Source organism: Rhodnius prolixus, unplaced genomic scaffold, assembly GCF_049639745.1.
Source record: "Rhodnius prolixus isolate KJV_2025 unplaced genomic scaffold, Rpr scaffold_4, whole genome shotgun sequence".
NCBI classification, from domain to species: Eukaryota; Metazoa; Arthropoda; class Insecta; order Hemiptera; family Reduviidae; genus Rhodnius; species Rhodnius prolixus.
The window spans coordinates 42,285,516-42,309,204 of NW_027411614.1; the positions used below are offsets into that span (position 1 = coordinate 42,285,516).

The 23,689-nt window shown below is 34.4% G+C and overlaps 1 protein-coding gene across 29 annotated transcripts in view; it reads left to right on the plus strand.

Moving 5' to 3' along the window:
- The window catches only part of shot (dystonin-like protein short stop), a 187,497-nt gene that overhangs the window by 36,904 nt on the left and 126,904 nt on the right, over positions 1–23,689 (plus strand). For 2 of the 29 annotated variants that reach the window (XM_074132573.1, XM_074132574.1), the window contains exon 1: positions 17,382–17,582. The exons of 22 other annotated variants lie outside the window; for them this stretch is intronic. In XM_074132573.1, the coding sequence (XP_073988674.1) occupies positions 17,498–17,582 (85 nt within the window). In that variant the 5' untranslated portion in view covers positions 17,382–17,497. Of the gene's footprint in view, positions 1–17,360; positions 17,583–23,689 lie in introns of those variants that run through there. 5 more of the 29 variants (XM_074132583.1, XM_074132585.1, XM_074132579.1 and 2 more) reach the window with 5 other exon arrangements.

A 23,689-nucleotide genomic window follows, 5' to 3' on the forward strand; every position in this document is an offset into this window, starting at 1 on the left:
ATTCCTAAAAAAATTAACTTTCTTATTGTAATAAATGAATCTGATTAAAGTTAAATAACTACGAAAATGATCTATTATTATAGGAAATTTAATGCTGAATCCGAAAATGAGGTGAAAAATGTAAATAAGTGAGACACAAGTTGAGAAAAAGTGTTTTTATGACGTAAGGTCGGGTTTAGTCGAAAAAAACCTGAAAAAATCATAACTCTCTAACAGATAGAGATAGGACACTCGTTCAGGCGGCGTTGTACTACATTTTGAATGTAATTTAACAGAAAAAAATTTTCGTCACTTATCCGGTTCCACCCTGTATAGAGATTACTATATTTATTTATTTATTGCTATTAAGCTTTGCAGATTACTGTATTGCGCGTATATATTTATATTACTTCCGATGAGAAAATTCTCACGAGTTTCCTGTAGAGGTTTTTGTAAACTATAGTCCAGCTATTTTCTTGCATTATTCTAAATTCTGGTCATCCATTTTATAGTTTTTTGTTTAACATTCATCTGAATATTTAAATCTACATTTCTGTTTATGTAATAAATTGCTTTTACCTTTATATACCATTAACACATCGATAGTTTCAACCTTGCTAACTTTGTTGGTATAATTAACTTTGAAATACTTTTTACACTATAAAAATAGAATAAAGATAGAAGTTGCTTTAAGGACTTCTCAATGGATTTTATTGGTCAGTAATGGTCGTAAAATCATTAATTGAAAAAGCTCTGGTCGATTAGAGCTTTCTTCAGGAACTGTCCTGTTTTAAAACAAAAGTTATAGTTTTTCGGTTAGTGGAAAAGTGAAAAACCTTTGGGAAATTTCACATTCTTGGTCACGCCATTTCCTTGCCAAGTCGGCATTTTGAGCAACTCATTTGATGTTTTGATAATATTATGGAAGTCAACTATCTGAACAAGCCATATTTGGAGTAAAGTCGATCAATCATATGGCAATTTAATCGCAAGAATAACCCAAAACCAGTTTCGGTAAGTTTGACTCAAAAAATGAAGTTCGTCTCAGAAGAGTTTCAAATAGAAGTTTTAGATTTAGGGTTGTTTTTTTTAAAGCATTAACTGAACCATCACTTGTCCAGTTCAGATCGAATTCTTGTTATATCGTCTTCCTTGTAGTACCTAATCGAAAAATCCATTTTTAACTATGTGCGATTTTCTATTTTGGAATCATGCTGTCCATCATGCACGCTTACTCACACGACATTTTGTTCCGGAACCGCTTTTCCGTGTTCCGGGTAACAAAAAAGTATGTTTATCACATGAGACAATAAATGAAAAATCTGCCCGATTCCATCTGCACCGCCCAGACATCATGTAAAAAAAAGGCACAGTTTTAGCAAATTTAGTACAAAAATTGGCCGGATATTTTCATAACTTAAAGGATATAGGTGGCGATGGGTCGTGTGAATTTGTTTTGATTGTAAAAAAATTAGTATGTAGTACTTGTCTTTGCCAGCAGGTTGCAGCACTGATTTAACACCATTATTGCTAATTTTATATTTATTTATTTATTTATTTATAGATCTTGATAGCATTTCTTTGTTTTTACTTACTAACTTTCCTTCTGTAACTGTTCGTTGTTATTATTCTTTCACACTTTGGTTATTATGCTGATAGATGGGCAACCTTCAGTAGCCAATCAATACCCCCAAAAAACTGAAAGAACAGCGTGATCAAAATTGCGATAAGGGAGCTCGAGGAAACGGTGCATCACTAGCCATCAACTCAGAACAATGTGTCTTGTTTTTCACCAGGCTTAAATTTCTTTTGATGGTGGAGAGTAATTATGTAATTTAGACGTGACAGAATCGCTAGCTCATGTATGTATATGTTTTATTTGCCCAGTTTACCATTTGTATAGAATTCATTACCTGAGTGGGTGTCCATAATGATTTAAACTTACTTTTGGATGATTTGAATTAAAAAACAGATATGGAATATCTACTACTTTTATCACTTTTGTACTTAAATTTAGGGCGCTACTTTTCTGAGATTGCTGAAGTCAAGATTTGCTGTAAACTATAACTTTAAGGGACTTAGTTTGTATGTTTCACTTCATTCTAATAGTATTTTGTTAAGTTATCAGTTTAATTAAGCATTTGTCTAAATTAATTTTATGTTTATTCCACTTTTGTTCTTTTTCAGTGGCACAATAAAACACTAAGTTTCTTGTTACTTTCATTTATTTAATAGTATCTATTTCAGTTGTGTTGTCCTTTTATACAATTATATAATCTATTTATTATGTACATACATACATTGCAGGTCTTACTCTTATGCTGTATGTACAGCTATGTATGAAACAGTCAATAAATAATAATAATAATAAAAGAATCCTAAAGGAATGCTTCAGGGATTTGTAGCTCAAGAATAATCTTGAGATATTGCAGGCAGGGCGGAAATAGTACCCTTTAATGTTTTTTTCTTTCCGGAATGGTTTGGGCTGAGAAATAAATTAGCAATTTCGATAGATCGATTTTGCCGAAAAAAATTTTATTTGTAACAGAATTAAGGAAGAGTTTCCTTCCAGAAATTTTATAGTCAAAAAAACTGATCCTTCAGGAACTGTATTTTTAACATATATTTAACACTAGTTGAAGAGAAACACAACGTTCCCGTTTATGAGCTATTTATATTCAAAGACATGTTTAACTAAAAGCTGGAGTTAGTTTACATAACTGTATTCTCTCTTTCTTTTCCTTTGTTTTAGTTGTTAGTGTCCATTAAAGTTACATTGCCAACCTTTACAAAGTTGAACAGCACCGTTAAGCAGAGTTTAATACCCACTCTGAAGGTTCTCTTCTTCTTAAAGGGGGAAAAAAAGTGGGTCAGTTTTCCAGTAAACCCTTCTTAAATAAGGAATGATGCGATCAACTCTACAAAATATTATTTCATCTTTTACCTTTTTGTGAATGAATAATTAAAGATGCGTGGTTGTGGGTCTTTTGTAATTAATGATTTGACTTTTCTTAGCCGAATTGTGATGTAGATCTATCTACAAGATTGTATTTTGTCGAAAATTAAATATTAGAAATGAATATTCTGGTTCATCACTAACTAGTTATCTGAAAAACGAAAAACTGCAGAAATCATTAGTTTTCATATTCTATTTTACATCAAGCTGTCATGTACATCTCAGATAGTTCAGAATATAATTACATCATTCAGAAAGAAAAATATATAAATATATCTTGGTATTGCAGTCCTCCGGGTATTTTTATTACAGCACTAAATTTTATTATTTATTTAGTACAGATACATATTGGCATTGAACTGTATATCAGCAATGAGCATATATCTCTAATATATCTTTTATACTTAAATGTTAACTATACATGCTGCTATTATTATCTTTCTTTGACTTTCTTTAGTTAAATGTTAATTGAAATTTTATTGATGGATATACTGGGAAGGAGTTGGATATATTGGGGTGATAGAAAACGGGAACACGTGAGTTCTCAGATTTATGAAAAGAAAAATTAACCTTTTCGATCTTTTGTCAACTAAATTCAATAGTTCTGTTCGTACGAACTCATTTTCTTTTGAATACAAACTCGTATGGCCTCTGTATTATAACAACGACCAAATATCTTAAAGTTATTCATCAGTTTTATTTTCTTATTATTATTATTATTATTATTACTTTGAATGTCTTGAAAGAAAAAGTAAGTAGTTTTTACTTTTGACTTCTTAATATAGATCAACCCATAATGCTCAATCTAGGGTAGGCCTTAATATTAACTATCAAGTACAAAAGGTACAAAAGTACCAAATACAATATTGTAGATAGATCTACATCACAATTCGGCTAAGAAAAGTCAAATCATTAATTACTAAAGTCAAAAGACTCACTAACCACACATTTTTAATTATTCATTCACAAAAGGGGGGAAAAAAAGATGAAATAATATTTTGTAGAGTTGATCGCAGCCTTCCTTTGAAATTAGGAAGAAATCCCGACTTTTTCCAGTAGTTTCTACTTTTTGCTTTTCTAAATAGAACGACCCATGATGCACCTTCTAGAGTTGGCCTAAATATTAACTAACAAATACACAAACAGCAGCCTACCTTTGAAATTGGGAGGCAAGTTTGTGCAAAAAAAAGAAAAAGATTCGACAAATTAGGCAATGGGGAGTATTCTGAGGAAGACTCCAGTACCAGAGATCAGAGGCTGGAAGATTGGGGTAACCCCTCTCTCTAGAGACTAAACATCCATCACTATCCAGTTACTGCGAAGGCTTTTTGGGGAAAGTTAAATGCTCTAAGAAGCCGACGTTAGTTAAGGATACTTATTCCGAAAGAGCACCTGAATTCGCTCTCAACACAGTCACTCCTGTGTCATCCATTCTTCGGCACAGGCTACATGATATGCTTTGGAAAGGCTAAAGGGAAGTGAAGATTTGCGATGCAGAAAGAAGAAGGGGATACATTTTGCCCACATCCTGATGATAGAGAAGTTTAAAAATGAATTTTAGCCCTTCCCGGGTGTGGGACAAATCCTGCTGCCGCCTCTCTGTTGGCTTACTCTTAAGAGTCTCGAGAAGGTAGAGATCGGATTTTAACCCAAAAGCCCACCCAATTTCCTGTTTTAATGGAAATCTACAAAGACGTAAAATAGTTTATATATTATACTTTCTATTCTATAAAGTTACTTATTTCAATGTACATGAGTGTATCACTAGCAGATCTATTCCGGACTTGCAATATCCAGAGTTTACGATATTTTTGTGAAGTACTAGTCAGCTAGATTGTTTTTTATTAATTGTGTCTTGGGGAAATGATTTACCTCCTTTTTTTAAAAAAAATTAACCGTATTCTTTAGCTAACAGATATTTTGTTTTTCTGTTACAGGTAATTTCATCTTCATCTTCCTCACTTTGTATGAATATTTTACATTTACATATTAAGGTGAGTAAAGAACATTTTTCTCTTGAAGGAAAGTTTGTCCTGAGAAAATAACGAGAACAGCCTAACACTTACTTTTGCCCCTTTTAACTCCGTTGATGTTTCATCTAGTTTTTTAAAGTTAAAAGATTTTTCCAAAGATAATTGGAATAGTTTTTCATACGTGTGCATAGCACGTTGTAGGAAAGTTTAATTCTTCTAAAATGAAAAAAAAAAAGTCTTGTAAAGTCACTCTTCCGGTACAAGACTTTGTGCAAATATGAAACAGGAAACGTCGGTAGGTTTTTTCTACACATTTCCTCTCTCACTCGCATTCACAAAAGAGTGAGTGAATGAGTGATAGAGAAAGAAAGAAAGAAAGAGATCCGCTATAAAAACGTATCTTAATAGATACAGGGAGCACCCTCAAAACATCGATCTCCTGCTAAAACCTGTTACCATCAAATTTTGGCACGATCGCAGTACTCCTCTTACTGGGAGCGAGATAGAGAGTAATAATATCAATATATACAGGTTTCGTGACCGTAAATAATTAAATTAAGGATTCAAAATTGGCGAGGAGTCGGTCAAATAAAAACAACAACTCATCTTTTTGCCAACATTTCGACAAATATATTGTCAGAAAACCCTATCTGTAACTCAACTAACCCGCAAAGCCACGCCCTGAAGAAGACAATATATTTGTCGAAACGTTGGCAAGAAGACGGAGTTGTCTTTATTTGACTGATTCCTCGTCAATTTTGATTCCTTACTTAGTAATAATTATCCTTTACTCAGAATGAGTAATGGCAGTGTGGAACACACAACAATTGTAATCCTTAAAATTTTAATTAATTTCATTTCCATAACATTTACCAGATTAGTTTGTTGTGCTGTGTTCTTCAAACTTCGACTGTTCAAATGTTAAGCTTTAATATAGGCTTATACAAGTATGTATATAATGTTAAGCTACCTGCAACATTCAATTTTTATAAGTTAAAGTAACACAATTAGTCTGTTCTAAAATTATGTATATAATTAAAAACTCTTAATTTGGCATTCTTAGTTGAAGTAATATTTTTAAAAGAAAGTTCTAATCGTGGAGCTAAATTAATAATATAATTATTTTGACATTTACATTTTGTTCTTAATTAATAAATTAATATTAATGGCAATAATTAAAAAGAACAGTTTATCTTTGTATTGAATTTAATGGTCGATTAGATGTCCAGTGGGTGCTGCTCTCTATACAGTCTATTCGCTAGTTAGTTATTGCTTTGCAAAGTGGCCAATAGAATGCGCTGAATGTATGATTGTTAAACTTTCACGCCTATAATAGTCTACTTCATTTCATTTAGACGAGAATATGGCCTATGTATATGTATATTTTTTTTTTAATTTAGAATTTTAATTTTCAGTTTTTACTTATATTTTTTATTCTTTTGTGAAATCCTAAAGAAGATAACTATGGATTATAGGGTTGATATTGTGAAAGTCAGTGACACCTGAGGAATGTAGCCATTTTTATTTATCTCTACGAAACTAAAAATAGGGACTACGCGGTCTGGACAACTTTATTATCTCTCAATATGTTTATTTGTAGTTAGTTTTTATTTTGTAATTTTTTCTAAGTGCTAAATAATTATGTACATATTTAGTATCAATTGTTGACTTTTTTATTATTTAATTGCACACTTAATAGTGGATGGTCGAGATAGAGAATTGTTTATTACATCTTTTATCATCTTATCGTATTATTAATTATACAATAGGCACTCATCGGTGGTCAGGGAATGAATACTCGTAAACCTAGATTATTGTTTTCGAACTCAACTATCCTGCTGAAACGTTAGCGAAAATGCCGAGAGCAAGAATCATCTCATAAAACAGCCTCTTTCCTTTTGGTTGTTATAGTATTCCTTTAAAACGTAAAAAAAAACTTGAGGAAATCTGGAATTCAAACTCCGTGTAAAACTGAGGTGCTGTCGCCTAACGTTCCAATCCTTTCTATTCTATGGACCATTCCATGGAACGACTCAGTCTTAAGAGTTTCTAACCTAAACTTAGTCAATGTTTCCAACATCTAACTCATGTTTTCAAACTGCTGGAGTCGTTTTGAGTGATGACGCTTGTAGCTATCTTTTTGAAATGTCAGACTCTGGACAATGTTCTCTCGTTAAAGTTAACTTTCACTGGTTTTTCAACCAGTTAGTGCTGGAAGCTGTGATTAATCCCTCCCAACAAAAACCGGACTCCAGGAAGGTGGTTTGAAACTGTATTGGCTATGCTTGTAAAGAGATCATTTTTGTGGGATTCAAAACTACATGTATGGGATTTTATTGCGCCTATTCACGAGCAGTGGAAAAAGGTGGTCGAGGAACCTATTTCGGTTCCGTTCTGTACCGTAAGAGGAGAATGGTTTGCTTTGTCTTCGTAAATGAGTAAAAAGTCTACAGGAAACATTCTTAATTAAAGAAACTATAGTCGGTGCCATTATCATTTAGAATCTCCAAAAAAGCAAAATAGACATTCCCACATTAAAGGGATATTTGCGGATATTGGTAAGTTGCAGTCGAGTGTCCCTGTTAGCACTAGATCGAATCATTACGTTTCCGCTTCTTGTAATTTTTATTTTTTTCAAGAATTTTATAAACACACGCGAATATTTCCTAAAAATCTTCTCTTTTTTTTTTTGACATTTTGGGCATTCAAAATGGGATATTTTGTGGGGAAAACCTCATATTTCGAAGATTTAGAATGAGCTCAATACTTTCTTTACTAACACAGAGAAACTAAAAATATCTTTGAGTATAACATCATCGCTTAAAATAATACATATATATGCTAATATAGCGTAGAAAAGCCATGATTATTAGGTACTTTTATTAGCTTTTGGTGTGCAAAGAGAATTGTAAGTAGCCCTGGAGTGACGTAGTTGTTTCAGCTATGACGTAGTCATTTAGCTTTATTCGAGTATATGCTTATTTACATAAAATAGTCTATCAGCGTTTTATTAATTTAAAATTTAAAAGAAATATTATCATTCGATTCGTATTGAATTGAAAATAATTATTGATTTGTTAACCCAAATTTTTAATTAGAATATGTCGATAAAAAAATCAGTAAACAAAGGCGTTTCGAAATTTGAAGGTATATAATCGATATATTTATGATTATTAAGTTTTAATACTTTTAATTTATAGTAAACAGGAAAGAGGTGGGTTTGTTTCGATTTAATTTTGGGTTGTGGATTTAATATTTAGCAATATTATGAAGCACTAATAGATAACTGTGGTATATTTATCTGTGTATCTGTGTGTAGTATTCGGTCCTTGAGCACTTCCTACGATAAATGCGTAGGTTATAAAAAAAATAAAGAAAGAAGACAAAAAAAACTTGGAAATACCAAAATTGGCATTGAAATCGATCTTTTAAGGTGTGTAATACGAACTGAACAGTGTTACCACTCCACATGTGTTTGTATGTTAGTGTGCTGGAGACATCTGGTGTTAAGATTAAGAGGTCAACTCACCTACACTCCGATTTTTTTTTCATTCATTGGAGAAAAAAAAATTATAACTTTTACTTACTACAGTTCTCAAGGTTTTTTTTTAAAAAAAGCACGGAACTGTTTAATTAGAATTGGTTGTCTTCACACAGGTTTTGTAGGAAAATCTCACGTCTTAGATCCTCTCCTTACGGTAAATTTTTCAAGAAAAGAATGCCCAACAAAAGTGACATGTTCTATCGACTAGGCGGAACAGGAAATAACGATTTTCTCTAACTTTTTGTAGCCATCTAGTTTGTATAGACAATCGATTTGTAAGTTTGTCTTGTGAAATAGCTTTCTTCGAAGTTTTGTTTAATTTCCTGTAAAATGACTTCGATGCTCATTGTTTTTTTGGTAATTTAACAGCTAATTTTATATTTATTTCCTAAAAGTGGATTTTATAAGTTACTGGAATGAATAGAAAGGTTAAATTTGTTATAAGCGCGTACTGTGTTACAGGAAAACTGAGTGCTCTGCCGAGCTATTTACTCAAATCAGTTTTTAGTTCTTTTACCCCCACCACGCCTCACTTATTGTTCTTAGAACAAATTGAAAATATTAATCAATTGTGATTTATAATTGAAGCAAAAGTATTGAGAGTGTTGCCAACTAGATTACGTATCTGCTCCTCTATCAGTCTGCTGCAGGGTATTCATTAGAATGTGTTAACGTGCCGCTGGCCTCGCCTACCAGACCAGTAACACTCATCATCCGGACATGCCTACTCAACCGTCCACACTCCTGATGACATAGTCTAGCTCTGGCTACAGAAATAAACCTTACGTCATGTTTAGAAGTAGCAAAACATATTTATGGGCAAAAAAAAATGTTTTACTGAAGTTGATGACCACTTAAAAAACGACCACGTCTAGTTCTTGGCGAGGCACTTCTCTTGAGATGATCAATCCACTAGGGTGGAGTAGGGAATGCTTCTTTTTAATTTACGAGATCCTAAAACTTTCTATTTTTACGACATTTTTTGTTCTTCTTCCGAACACCCCACTTTTTCAAGATCATTATTTCTCGCATTCATCCAGCTAATAGCACTCTTACGATTTCATCTAAACTGTAGACTGTTTAGAGGTTTACTTGCACTTGATGATCAATTGCCTCTCTTCACTGAAAAGAACGTCAACAAAATCTGAGGCCGGAAGCTTTTTTCAGTGCACTATTGTTCCCCGCTTCAACTTCGAACACATATCTGTGAAGATCTCGAGTCCTAAGACATTCTTGTTGCCTTTCTTTATATTCTAAATCTCTAACGATCTTGGGCTTCTTTTTGTTTGATTCTGTACATCGAGATAAACTATATTTGGAACCGCCCTCGAATATGGCCTAAAATCAGAACTAATGTATGTAACTTCTTCAAATCTCTTCTTTTTTGTTTTTTACCTAAAACTCCAAAAAAATATATGCAGTCCCCCCGTAAAAGGTTAATGTAAATTCAGTATATTTAAATCTCAGACAATAATAATATACAATGATGGTGTACACCTCCTGTATTATTATGTTAATAATATACAAACCTCTGTTCGTTGTATAAAACTACCACATACAGTAATCATTCTATTTTTTCCTTTTGGTATTTTGTTGTTTAAATAACGTAAAATATTGGTAATGTCAGAGTTCAATAGTTTAAGGAAACATAAGTGAAAATAGCAACATTTCTATGAAATTATTGTGCAATGTCAGACAGCTTGAGATTGATTTGAATGTTGACTTTGTTTATCTATTTTTCTTGATTTCCATTTTATGTTAATTGGCTTCCATTTACACTATATATTACCATAGGGTTTATTTAAGGGTTATTTTTTTTTTGCTCCAGAAATAATGGCTCAGATTTAAGTTACTTTTATAAGATAAATTCTAATACTATCTCATCTCAAAGATATTCCTATTTTAGGATATGTTTGCATTCAACAGGTATTTGAGTGGGTATAAAAGAGCGCGTCGTACTGTCGTACATGTCATTCCAAGTAAGTTAGGTTGTTACAATTCTTTATATAAGGAAATCAATCACAAAGTCACTCCTCTGATGACGTATGCACATTCTCTCCTCGTCGCCATATGTGGCTATAATTATAAGTGAAATTAAATACTAATTAGTTTCCAGTTTTTAATAAATAAATAAATAAAATAAAAATTATACTAGAAATGCTCGTGGTGTTCAAGTTGAAAAATATAACTTTGGTTTTTACCCTCTGTAGATAGTGTTGTATTTAAAAGTAGAGGCCACATCTTATAATTTATTCATTAAAATCGGTTCGCGCGTTTAGGCGGTACGTTGTTTACAAAAATGGTAACAAGAAGAAGAACAAGAACGTTTTCTAAAAATGCCGTTTTTGCTCATTTTTGGCATCGTCTTTCTAGAAATCTATTAGATCGGGTTTGTCACAAAAAAATTACTGTCATAAAGGAGGATTTGACCTATATTATAAAGAAAATTTGGTAATTTTATCTTTTATAGATAAAGAGAAAAAAAATTGTCAAAGTTGGGTGTTTTTCAACGTTACGCTTTTTCATGCAGTTTTCATGACGATCAACCCTTCTACAACTGTCCTACCGGACAGTTTTAATTATTGATGTTACTTTAAGTTGTGATGACTTTAAGTAACAAATTTTTCTAGCATATTCTGTAAAATTCAGAATTTCTCCAAGATTTGTTTATTTGCAGTAAGGTTGTAAGAATAGATAGACATGGACATTTTGTAGAATAGAATAGAATAGAATAGAAAAGAAATTTATTATTCTGGGACAATTGTCCCCTAAGAATAAATACAGGTACAAATAGAGGCCTTAATAGTTTGGCCTGTGATTATAGAGAAATTAAATAAATAAATAAATATTTACAAAAGTGAAAATGAAAGTAAAAATAAAATAATAAAACAGCAGAAATTAAGGAAATGAATTAAAACAATTAGAATTTCGGAGGAAGCTGAATAGAAAGGAGATAACTGAATAGACGGGATTTAAAGATGGATAGGGTAGGAGCATGGCGGACAGATGAAGGCAAGGAGTTCCATAGAGAGGTAGCACGTATGAGGAAGGACTTGTCAAAGGATGAGGTACGGTGAGAGGGAATATAAAGATCAGATGAGCGAGATCTAGTGTTACGGGAATGGATGGAGGATTTAAACTTAAGGAGTTGAAAAATATAGGAAGGCCTTTGAGACTGGATGACTTGAAAAAGGAAAGAAGCCAAAAAATATTGGCGGCGATAGACAGGAAAAAGCCACTTCAACTCATCGTAGCAGTGCGAAATGCGAGAGTCTCTGGAAATGCTGAAAATAAATCTTATGAAGCAGTTCATGAGGCGCTTAAGCTTAGCTTCAATATCACCAGATAGACCGCCATACACTAAACAACCATAGTCGAAATGGGGGAATATAAGAGAGGAAACTAGGAGTTGCCGGGTCTTAATTGGAAAAAGGTGACGGGAACTATTAAACTGCTTAAGGATATGGATGGAACGGCGAGAGATTTGGGAAACATGGTTTTTCCAGGATAGGTTTTGATCGAAAGTGATACCAAGGTTTTTCACAGAGGGACAATATTTTATTGGGGTATTGTAAAGGAAAAGATTAGGAAGAGGAGCCAATGATTTAAGGAGTGGGTTGGAGCCAATAACAATAGCTTTGGTCTTTTCTACATTCAGGGTAAGCTTATTGTTCGTGGCCCATGCTGAGATGTTATTGAGGTCTTCTTGAAGTTTAAATACAGCTTCAAACAAATCCGACGGGGAAAAGGATATGTAAATCTGAAAATCATCAGCGTAGAGGTGATACTGGGAATGAGAGATGGAAAGAGGAAGGTCATTGATGTAAATTGAGAAGAGGGTGGGAGATAGGGAAGAACCTTGAGGTACACCGCGTGACAAAGGAAGAAGTGAAGAAGGATTACTATCGGGAGTGACAACGAATTGGGAACGATTAGACAGGAAGGATTGGAACCAACGGAGGGTGCTATTGGAAAAAGAGAGGGATTGTAGTTTAGATAGCAGGATATGATGGTCATCGGTATCAAAGGCTTTGGAGAAGTCTAGGAGTATAAGGATGGTAAGTTTTTGGTCGTCAATAGCCGTCTGCAAGTCATGGGTAATTTTCAAGAGTGCAGAATGAGTGGAATAAGAAGGACGAAAGCCAGATTGGAGTGGATTAAGGAGATTGTTTTGTTCGAGGTAATTAGAAAGCTGGGATTGCACTAAACGTTCAAATTTTGTATTGCATTCCTTGAAATCATTGAAAAAAAAAGATCCATTTTAATGGGAAAAAGGTTCATGGTAAATAGATAAGACCTTGCTGTTACATCATGACTTTGGGCGGGGGGTGCCTGAATGGCATGGGACTTAAATGGGATGTTCTTATCCCATTGTTGCTTTAAAAAGCAACAATCAAGGTGGCTCCCAGAAGGAACGATACAATAGCCACAATTACCTGTAATTCTCTCCTAAGTATTACGAGAGTTTTGTATCTCCCGAATTCTAAACCTTATGTAAATGAAATGGGGCTGGCAGGAATTTAAGAATCTTAGATAACAAAATGTTTTCTTTTTTAAAAAAAAAAATTTCATACTCGAGGTAACCTTAAAGCGTTAATTTTCTTTGCAATCTCAGAATAGAAAATTTGACCTATCCTTGTACTGGCCCTGGACCAAGTAGTAAGAAAATATATATGAATAGCAAAGTCAGAGAATCTACGAAGGCGTAACCGCTCCTATTGAATCAACAATTAATACAGTGTGTGTGTATGTATGGCTATACTAAATGGGTGTTTCTTTATTCCTGGTAACTTACCTGGTTGTCAAGGAGATGTTCCATAGTTGTCGAACAGAAGAACCTTGCCCTACTTATCGCCAACATTCATCATAACCTGAAGGACCTTGTGTTTTGATTTCTTCACTAGTTAGTTGAATCATTTTTCCGGTGATTTGGTCTGTAATTTGACAGTGTTAGTATCTAGAATCGTGGAAATGTACAATTATATATTGGCTTGGGGGAGGCAGGTAAAGGAATCGAAGAAATGTTTCTAGGAATGTGGGCTGCGATTTTGTACGAATACAAATCTGTGTTATTTCCTATTTAAACATAGTTCTGCAGATATTGGTAAGGTGGAGTTTGTAAAATAATAAACTAACAAAAGTCACTAATTATATTATTGATAATTGAGGATAATAATAACTCGTGTGCGGTACACAATATCCTTGACAGGCCGTCCAAGCAGGCGCTGCTTCCTACGCGTTATGCGCCATCTAGTGTAGGAAGAGATTGGCCATATATGGGCGTCGTTGAGGGCCAAGAGAGGGGGCGAAACCGCAGCTTTAATAAGCGTAGGTTGGGACACCTCTTTCCAATTCTCTATTGATCTCGCTCCTCTCTCTCCTGAATTGGGTTGTCCCCGTGGATGGATGGAAGGATCGGCAGCTCCCAGCTTTGGCGATCTGATGGGTGGGTCGCCAGATCTAGCGCCCAACTCCTCTTGCTGCCAGGTCTTATCTTGTTCTAGGATCAGCCAGTTAACTCTTTATGGGATATGTCACTGAACTGAAATTAATCACTACATCACGACGGGATTCTCCTGTGGAGGTGTACAGTATAAATACTGTACAGACACTATAGCAGCAACCTAGCTAGCCCAAGAAAGGCCTGTTACTTTGGCTAGCCTGCCTTAACTTCCTACTCAACTCAATTCCAACATCTCATCTGTATTGTTTTCCCTACTTTAGCCTTTAGCAGTTGCGTATTGACTCACCGCACTTGTGCTCTTCCCTGTTTGGTCAAATAGTTACCGATTCCAGCGACATTAGTGCTTTCACTTCTCTGCGTTTCTAACATGTTCAAAAAAGGAAATAGATACTAATGTTCCGCCATTTATTTGATGACTTTTATTTTGACCCAATTTGTTTCTTTAATGTCTTGTAGATAATGGTCGGTCCGCTCTGACGTGCTAGAAGGCTTACCTTAATTAAACTGAACAAGTCGCAGATACCGTCGATATTGGATACAATGATACAAGTTTGATGTATTTGCTACTATAAGACACGACAATAAGCTTATCTCTAAAGTTGTATTTTATTCTAAATAACCCCTTTTCCGTCTCAGTCAAAACTGACTTACATATCCTCGTAATATATCCTTACCTATCTTAAATAAGTAAAAATTCTTAAAGTTTAATTTTTAAATTGACTGTATTCTAGTAGGGGGAGAATAATTAAAAGTGCAATATGTGGCGTCACACTGCAGACAGTGCACACTTAGAAACTGCATCTTTCCTCCGGGAGTGGCCCACTGCCAATATTGCAACCACGCACTTATTTCCAGACTGACATAATGTCTGGCGGGAGTTAACTAGCTCTTCTAGTCCATTATTTCCAATTATATATATATTCCATGTATTATGCTAACATGTGCACTATATAGTTCTTTCTAACTTGTTTGTGTAGGACATGTTTAGCCACATAAAATAGTTGTGTAAAACAAGTAGTAAGAACATGGTATGCGTATTTAAAACTATATAAACTAACATACATTTTGCTCTGATTGAAGGGAAACAGTAAATTTAATTCTAATCTCCAGTTAGGGGTTAGTGGCCTCAAAAGAGTTCCTCCAAGGGAAGTCTTCATTCCATCTGTTTACGATTGGAATAAAATGAATTTATGGGGACCGATAAGGTTTGTGATGAATGAGCCGGCGATATCTAAGATTGGATGTGATTGATGTTAATCGCGACTTGTTCTTCCGGTAATATTTCTTTTGTTTCTATTTTATCGTCGAATCAAAACGTCAAATATGTCGTTGGCGCTCTACAGGTTGTTCTCTGCATATATTTTAGTTAGAGAATGCTTTTATTCGGTTCGTTCTTACTTCCTTCCAATTCTAGTGTGGCTTTTGAGCCAAATTGAGGTTACGCTGGTGAAAGGTGGAGTTAGATTTTGTGTGTTTTTCTAAGACATTATTGGAAAAAAAAAGAAAAGAAGATTTTCTGCAACCGAAGCAGCCAGGAAAATATGTAGTACAGATGATGGAGAAGAGATTCGAAATGTGAGATCCTGAGTGTTATTTTCAAATATTCGTAAAAGTAGTTCCTACGTTCGAATGAACCACAAGTTTTTAGTGATGAATGTTGGTGATACTCTTATAGGAGTTATGGAGTCTGCACCAGGCAAAATTGAGCTTCAACTACCATCAAAATGGGGATTGTCACATTCTACTAAAAATCAGTACAGATATTAGAAAAAACATGTGGACTGGTTTTCGGCTGGTCGACTCCAAAATACGAGTAAGCCCAGTGCCGATAATGGAAACTTGTCTAAAGCTACTCTATTGGATTCAATTTCCGGCTTGGACTTTGAAATTTATTTATCGATAAATACGAGTAAGTTAGCTTCACGATATCATATCCGGTAATTGGACTGGAAAGCCCAACTTCACTTAAATGGCTATATCCGTTCAACGACGATCTTCACCGGCTATGGCAGCATCTTGCTGCAGTTGTTACTCCAGTGGCGCGTGCAGGTAGCTTTTAGAACAGCTGCCGGAGGAGCACCACCCTGCGACATTCCATCACCTCCTTACATCATCATGACGACGCCCTCCCACAGTGTACCATGACGTCACCTCTTGGCCACCTCTCAATAGAGCTGTTGATCCCCCACCTACACTTACATGCCGTTGTCTGTATCTACCGCTTATCAACTAACTATACACGAAACCCATTGTCACCATATCTTCCTTTTGACCTATTTGGATTTTTGAAGTGTTTTTTTTTTTTTTTTTAATTTAAATAATAATTATTGTAAAATTTGCTTTTTGTAATGACAATTATATAATTATTAACATTTTCCGCATATTTTTGGCGACGCACTCTTGATTTAGCTGAATGACTTATCTCTTTTGTTTAAAAAAAAAAAATTGAGAACGGAAAATTTGTTAACCCAATTTTGAGAAAAGCCAAAAAACAAAGGTGGAGATCAGAGATTTGCTTCCCGCATCTAACTACTCCAAAATTCCTCTGCTCTGCTAAAATTGCTCCTCTTCTTACCACGTCTTACCGTAATTTAATTTTTGAATTTCTTTTTTGATCTCTTTAAAGGGAGATAAAGAAGAACTAGATTGGGGATCTATCTATTACAGCCCTCGGCTCCTTTAAGACACCATTACAGAAATTATAAACGTGTTGGCAGCTTTCCACTACGAGCTCAACTTAGTTTAGAAACTGACCACAAGCTAAGTGATGAAGGGGTGTCTAGTATTGCGCGGATTGCTTAAAGAGTACTTCCGTTTACTGGCTCGTTTTTAAGAACATACCAGTTTTGTTTAGAAGTTCTTAGCAAAGATTTAAGGAAGGTAGTGGCTGCTAGCCTCCTGGAACTTACCAACACCAATTCCGAAGTGAAATCACAAGAATGTTCACATCGAAATCCTATTGGAACGTCCCTACAGACTGGAGGAAGTTTCTTCTAGCTGTAAAATTAGCATGAGGGGGAAATCGGCCATTTAAAATTGCTTAAATACGCGTAGAAAATTAACAGATCAAAAACTATCCAAAAGGCAGTGTTCTTTTTTCCTGTCACACTTTATAACCAGTTGATTAAGCATAAAAAAATTTCCTTTTAAAAGCATTTACTATGAGATAGGGCCACCCCTCCCCTCAACATTGAACGTCTAGCTTGACAAGGTAGTGCTAGAGGAATTGCGGGTAGTTGGCGCGCGGAAAACCTACACATATGACAAAGGCGGGCGATCATCGGCAATATCCGTTCACTTTCGTTTTCCTCCTAACTATCCCTACCTTTATGTCACCCCCCACCTCCTATTATTTTTAATTCTTTAGTGAAGTCATGCAGACCCCGGATTCCTGTCCAGTTTGTAGTCCATTCAGTTTGTTTCAGTTCAGTTCAGTTCATTTTTTTTTTTTTTTTTTTTACTAGTTGAGTGCGCATTTTATTATTTTTGATCGCCTTTTTTAAAAAAAGTTTTCATAATTTTTTACCAAGTTTTCTTCTGGTTGTTGAAAAGAAAAGCAGACAACTAACTTGCTGGCCCTTATGTCCATATTTAAGGAGAAGTACGGCTATGAGGAGAGCCTGGTAAAATTCAAAGGTATATGGGAATTCTTTTCAGCAAATCTAGGTATTATTATTCTATAGTTTGTAAGTGTGGTGTGCCAAAATTTAACACCTGCAGTTGTTTGGTTTGATTTTTTAAATTTGGTTTTCCCCAGTTTGAATCTATTTTAAGGCTTTTTGAGTGATTTTTACCTTGGATTTCTTGTGAGTATTATTTTTATTTTATAAATCGTTCTTAAAAGAAGAATCAAAGCTTGGTATTCATCGTCCTGATTGGTGCGAAGACGTTTGATACTGCTAGATTTCACTAGGGAAGGTTATTCTTTGGTTTCTTGTTGGACTAGGTTCTTGGTGTTCTCTCAGATAATTTTAATGTGCCCTAACGTTGTTGTTAAGGTAAGACTTGATCTTGTAAATTGTTAGAATATTTCTAACAAATATTTAATGTAGACTACAAATTAGCTATAGAGATATTTAAATTTAGGTTAACCGGAAATCGTGTGTTTAGAAATTCTGATTCCTTGTAAGCACTTCCTTTGTGATTTTCTTCTTTCTTTCTTTGTTTGTATTTGAACCTTCTTGATGCACTCTACTCCTGCCAATTCTGGAGGCTTTCCTAAATTGTGATATTTCCTTTTCTCCGAACCATTGTCGCAGGTATTTTCCAGCTAACAATTCTGGGTCCTGATGATTTTACTCTTTTAACGTGTTCTCCTGCTGGAATATTTGTAGTTTCACATTTAAAAACATCCCATTAGGGTCCATTTCAGTTTCAATGCGATGAACTAAGACCTTCCAAAGGCGCCGGACAATAAATCGCTAAGTAGATGATGTCAGAAGAACCTTTATCTAAGAACAATTCTGATGCTCGCTCAATGGCAGTAGAATATTCAGGCTTCACATTTTTTTAATCATGTTTCCTGTTTCAATTCATGGACCTACCTGTTTCCGTGGCTATCTTACTCATTTTCTACTGAATTCTGGTAACATGGCCATTGTGGTCGCAAAGCGAAACAGTTACACCCATCAAGTCCCCCTAAATGTAATGCCAGTGGTTGAGGAAGTCACTCACTGTAAGTTGCTAGGATGGAATACCATACGGGACCACAAAGATCCCTTGAAACATCGGCCATTCTCTCGTCTGCTCTCTCCAAGAAAGTAGTTATTTAAAAAAATATATAAATCAAGCCATATTCATGTCTACGTTAAAACCATCGATAAATTCGAGCCACAAAATGAATCTTTGAGAGATGAAATGCTTATGGGAACTTAAGGTATTAAACAGTAACAGGATAGAAGATGACCTAAAGCAAATAGAACCTAGTTTGTACATAGTTACATTTAAGTTGAACACCTGTTACATTCAACGGTCGCACAATATTCATTTATAGGGGCTTTTAATGTAATAAAAAATTTATCAGGTGGGGTCCCTCGTGTGTTTCAGTTTTTAATTCGAATTGCTAGAGTTTTGTAGCTCATAATTCGAACTTCATTTTACATGCATTCCTAGTCAGTCAGAAGTTTCGAGGGGTATGCAAAAAACTGGAACCCAAATTCTACTTGCTTTTGGCTTTCTTTTATCCAGTAACTGTGTTTTCATCTCTCAGAGGTCATTTTAGTGCTAGGAGCGCCGACTGTTTTAATTTTCGAAATGAATGTGGGTTTGATTTTTTCACCGCGCTTTGTGATTGGTTTATCTTTGGAAGAGTTTGCGATTCCTGTAATTGGCTAGCATCTTAATTTGAACAGATCATCAGTCCAGTGATGACTAAAATTCATTGCTACTCTTCAGGAAGTGAAACAGACCGGTTGTGAATGTAGGAAAGAAATTATAGTTAATAGTTAAGTGTCGGAGTCGCCGATATCAACAAGTCCCCATTATAACGTGTTCTAAAATCATACATAAACGTTGTTGTGAGTGTTGGCGTGAGGGGAATTAGAGGATGGGTTTTTTAATTATATGGCCAAGCTTAATTAAAACCATTCCCGATAAATAATAGCCGCAATCTGAGAAAACGCAATTTAATTGGAAGACCCAAAGACTGATTATCAACTGCCAGTCTACAGTGTGGCTCCAAATAACTCTTGCATTGTGTTTGGTATCCTGTACACTTATATCCTGAAGATTTGACAAGATCGACGCAATATTTTGCTCACTTAGTAAGAGGTATTAAAATCTTATTCAACAATTATGGGACTGTTAGTAAAACATCTACTTGGGATGAATCTCTTAAGAGAGTTTGATCGTTTGTGGGAAGAGATGGATGATAAAAAGGAATTGAATCAAAAGTAGGCGAAATTCTAGGATAGAATTTAATCGATCGTGGTATCAAATCTCAAAATCTTCTTGTCAAGCTCAATTTTAGCTGATTTTACGAGAAGCCATGGCGAGTGTGCTTTAGAAGCTTCTGTTTCCAGTTTCAAACTACCAGAATTTACCTTAAAAGTTCCTTAAGTGACAAAAGACATCTAAATTTTTAACACATTTTGTTCGTTGTATAAATATTCAATTATTTAGAATAAACTCATTCATAGTTGTAAAGTTAAGTCACTATTTGTGAATAAAACATGATTGTATTCCCTAGAGAAATATCTGTCAAAGGTTAAACAGATGAACTTGTATCACTGGTTTTGAACTTTGACTTCTGTTTTATTCATACTACTTACAATTTTAAGAGTATTGTTTTCTAGGTTTTATCAATGAACCATAAGTAAAAAAAAAAAAAAAAAACGTTACGAAATTATTAATGGGGAAGTGGCACGCGTAAAAACAACTGAACAGTCCACCATATTGTATTAACACAATTGTTATATATTTCTATTTATTTGTTTTCAATTATTACTAGTATTCTCATAATTAGCATAACTTAGTTCCCATATAGTTATTTAGGTCTCTTTTTATACTTTCACATCTAATCAAACCTTACTACAATTGGTATAACCTGACTGATACCTCTAGTAAACATAGTTTATTGTGCTTTTAAAACACTTGCAGATCGTTGGACTGTTTGTTAGAAATTATTGATGAATTTGATTGGCTTAACTTTGCTTTTGTAAAGTTGTACTTCCTTCTTCTTGAAGGTTTTAAATTGATTTCCTTTTGAATGTATAGTTTTCTTAAAAAACAAAATAGTACTAGTAAATAATTTATTATCCACCCACGCTAGTTAATTTTAGCCAAAGTTTAACCAAAGTTGTGGCGCACAATGCTAAGACCACTCAGGGGGAATTCTTATATAATAATTTGGAGTCTTTAATTAAAAATTTTGGCCACGCCTACTTTTTTTGTAATATCCACTGTTATATATTAATTTAATGTATTCTTAATATTAATTTACTAGAAAGAACGAGGGTTTGTGTTATTGGTCACCTTTCTTTACGTAACTCTTCTTCTTTGGAGTAATTTTCTTCAAAAAATATCCATTCAGTAACATGTTCGGGAAATTTTTGATGGCTAAGTAACAGTTAGGTTCCCCTTTTCTTTTGGACCAATTCAAAATATAAATTTACTACTATATGCGATTTTCTGTTGGTGGTATTTTGAACATCTGTTCACTGAAGAAACTAAGAGTCGAGAGAAACCATAAAAAAACTATTTCTTTCGGTGAACATTCTGTCTACAAAATTCTGTCACTGGTAACAGAAAATAAAAATGTTATTAATTAATATTTAAATCAAGTAGAAACCTCTAGCTCAGTCAAAATAGGTTTTAATATTTTAGAGAAATTTATTATAGTACATAATATAGTTTTGTAATAAATTATATTCGCCAATCAATAGCACCCTTGAGAATACATTATTAGAATGATTTTATTTATTCATCATCATTTAAGTTGTTACGACCTTCGTATAACTGGTCCCCATACATCTTGTCTTATATTCAGGGAAATTTGGTTTTGTTGTTTTCTTGTGGCCAGCCTAGCCCAAAATTATTTATTATTTATGAGGAGTGTATGTACTCCTTGGAATTATGATACTGCAGTTTACTTTTTTTGTGGTCTGATCGATGGGAGTGGCGTCTAACTTCAGTTTGTAGCCGCAGGAAGGTGTCGGCTGTAAGGATTAGCAGGATTGTAGTTGTGGAAGGATCATCAGTTGATAAAATATTTTTCTCAGTATTTTTACTAACTGAATCGCTGAAGAAATGGATGGATACATTACCATGTTTTTGGCCTTTTAGACTGTTTGGTGCGCCGCGATATCGTACAAAGTATTTACGATAAGCTCTCATTGTATTGATGTATACAAACTATGGCGACACGATCAACGCTTTGATGGTGCGATTCTGGCTGAAGGAAATCGCACCTGTGGACACGTCAGGACATGTCCTGCTTTAATCTAATATTTTCTCTGTTAGCTCCGCATTCTTCCCCTTTTTTTTCTCGGGTAATATTTCGAAGCTTCAATGTCCTGTTTCCATCAACCGTATCAGCTAAGAATAGTAAATGTGAATACTGTGGAAACTGAAGGCCGCAGTTGCTGAAAGATAATCTTGTAATTTGGTTCCATTAAGATATAGAGTGAAGCTTTCCTCTGTAATGGCAAACCATTAAATGGAGATATCTGTTAATACGTATCTACTCTAGACATTCGCCAAGGGATTATAGCCTGTCACGTAGATATGGAACTCCATCTCAAGAAATATTGATTTAGGTTAGGTGGGTTATGGAGGAGATTTTAAGCCCTTTTTCTGCTACAAGTTTCATTTTATTTTAGCCAGCATGCCCCCTCACCAAAAATAATGCTTTAATTTTAAGATACTGATGCAACACGGACATCTCAATCCCTCTTGACATTGTTCATTTACGCACCTCGAAGACTATAACGAAACGAGACAATTGTTATGAGATTTAAAAATAGAAACACATAAACTATTTCGAACGTTTTTAAATGGCTGAAGTCACGAGCTAAAGTATGAACAAAATATAGATTACTAGCTGTTTTTTGTAATTTTTGTCGTTTAATCAAAACCTTATACCTAACTTTTTAAACTATAAGTTCTTTGTTAACGTTTCTCGTTTTGTTTCCGAGATATTAAAGTATGTTTGCTAATCGCTTAAGTTCACGATGCCTAATGTAAGAAGGGTAGTGTGACGTAAAGCCCGCCTATAAAAATAGGCATTACCCTATTTTATTCTCAAATTAAATAAATTTTTGTAAAAATTTAAACAAAAAAAAGTTGGTTTTGTATCTTTCTAAAAGAGATTTGTTGAGTGCTTGGCTCTTATCAGCGCCACTACAGCTGATATAAAATCAACAAGTGTCACATTAAACTACATTATTAGTGATAAGAATGTTTTTGTTTCTTTCAAGTACTTAAAAATTATAGTTTTTTTCCCCCTTTTTCTATGTTTGCATACTCTCTCAGCAAAGATTAGAATTACTTAAAATCATCAAAACACTGTTTTAGCTTTGTTTTTATAAAATGTTTTTGTTTTTTTTTAATTGATAAACATTTTCATCTTTATATATACATATTTGTTATTTACATTGTGAATCATCAGTTTTTTATGATTTGTAATTGTGACGAGTGATAACACTGGGCCATTTACAGTGCTCAGCGTTGAAATTTTTATTTGGGAGAGGGGAGAGATTTGATAAATTTGTCACCATGATTAAAATTACGTGTAAATGTTCATGAAGGCGTTGGTAGTACCTGAAGTGTTTAAAAAAATAATAATCTTTTTCGCACTGTACAGGGGAGAGCACTACCCTAAACTTGGTCGGATTTTGTTAGATTAGCTCATTGTGAATGTTTGTTTTACCCGTACAGAAGTTGGGATAGCTAAATAGTTGGGTAGCTCTCTTCTTCGGATTCGATGCTGCACTTTACAGCAGTCTCAGCAAGTTACCTCTGTTAGTGGGCTTGGCAACAAAGATTCCTGTCGGGAGGCTAGGAGCTAACTAGAAACCTCCTGAGTAGAACCGCCAAGTTTGATAATGCTTGATAATGATAATCCAAAGCAATAAAAATTAAATTATTATCTGATGGCGCATAAATTGTAGTGAAAATCTCATTTAAGGTCAACGGTGTACAGAATTTTTTTCAGTACAACTGACGGCCTTCGTTCACATTACTCTAAGCGTCTGCTAGCTGGATTCAAAACAGGATTTCACGCATTTTGAGCCCAGTTATAATTACCACGCTGCTAACTCTTCCATTCACCTCAG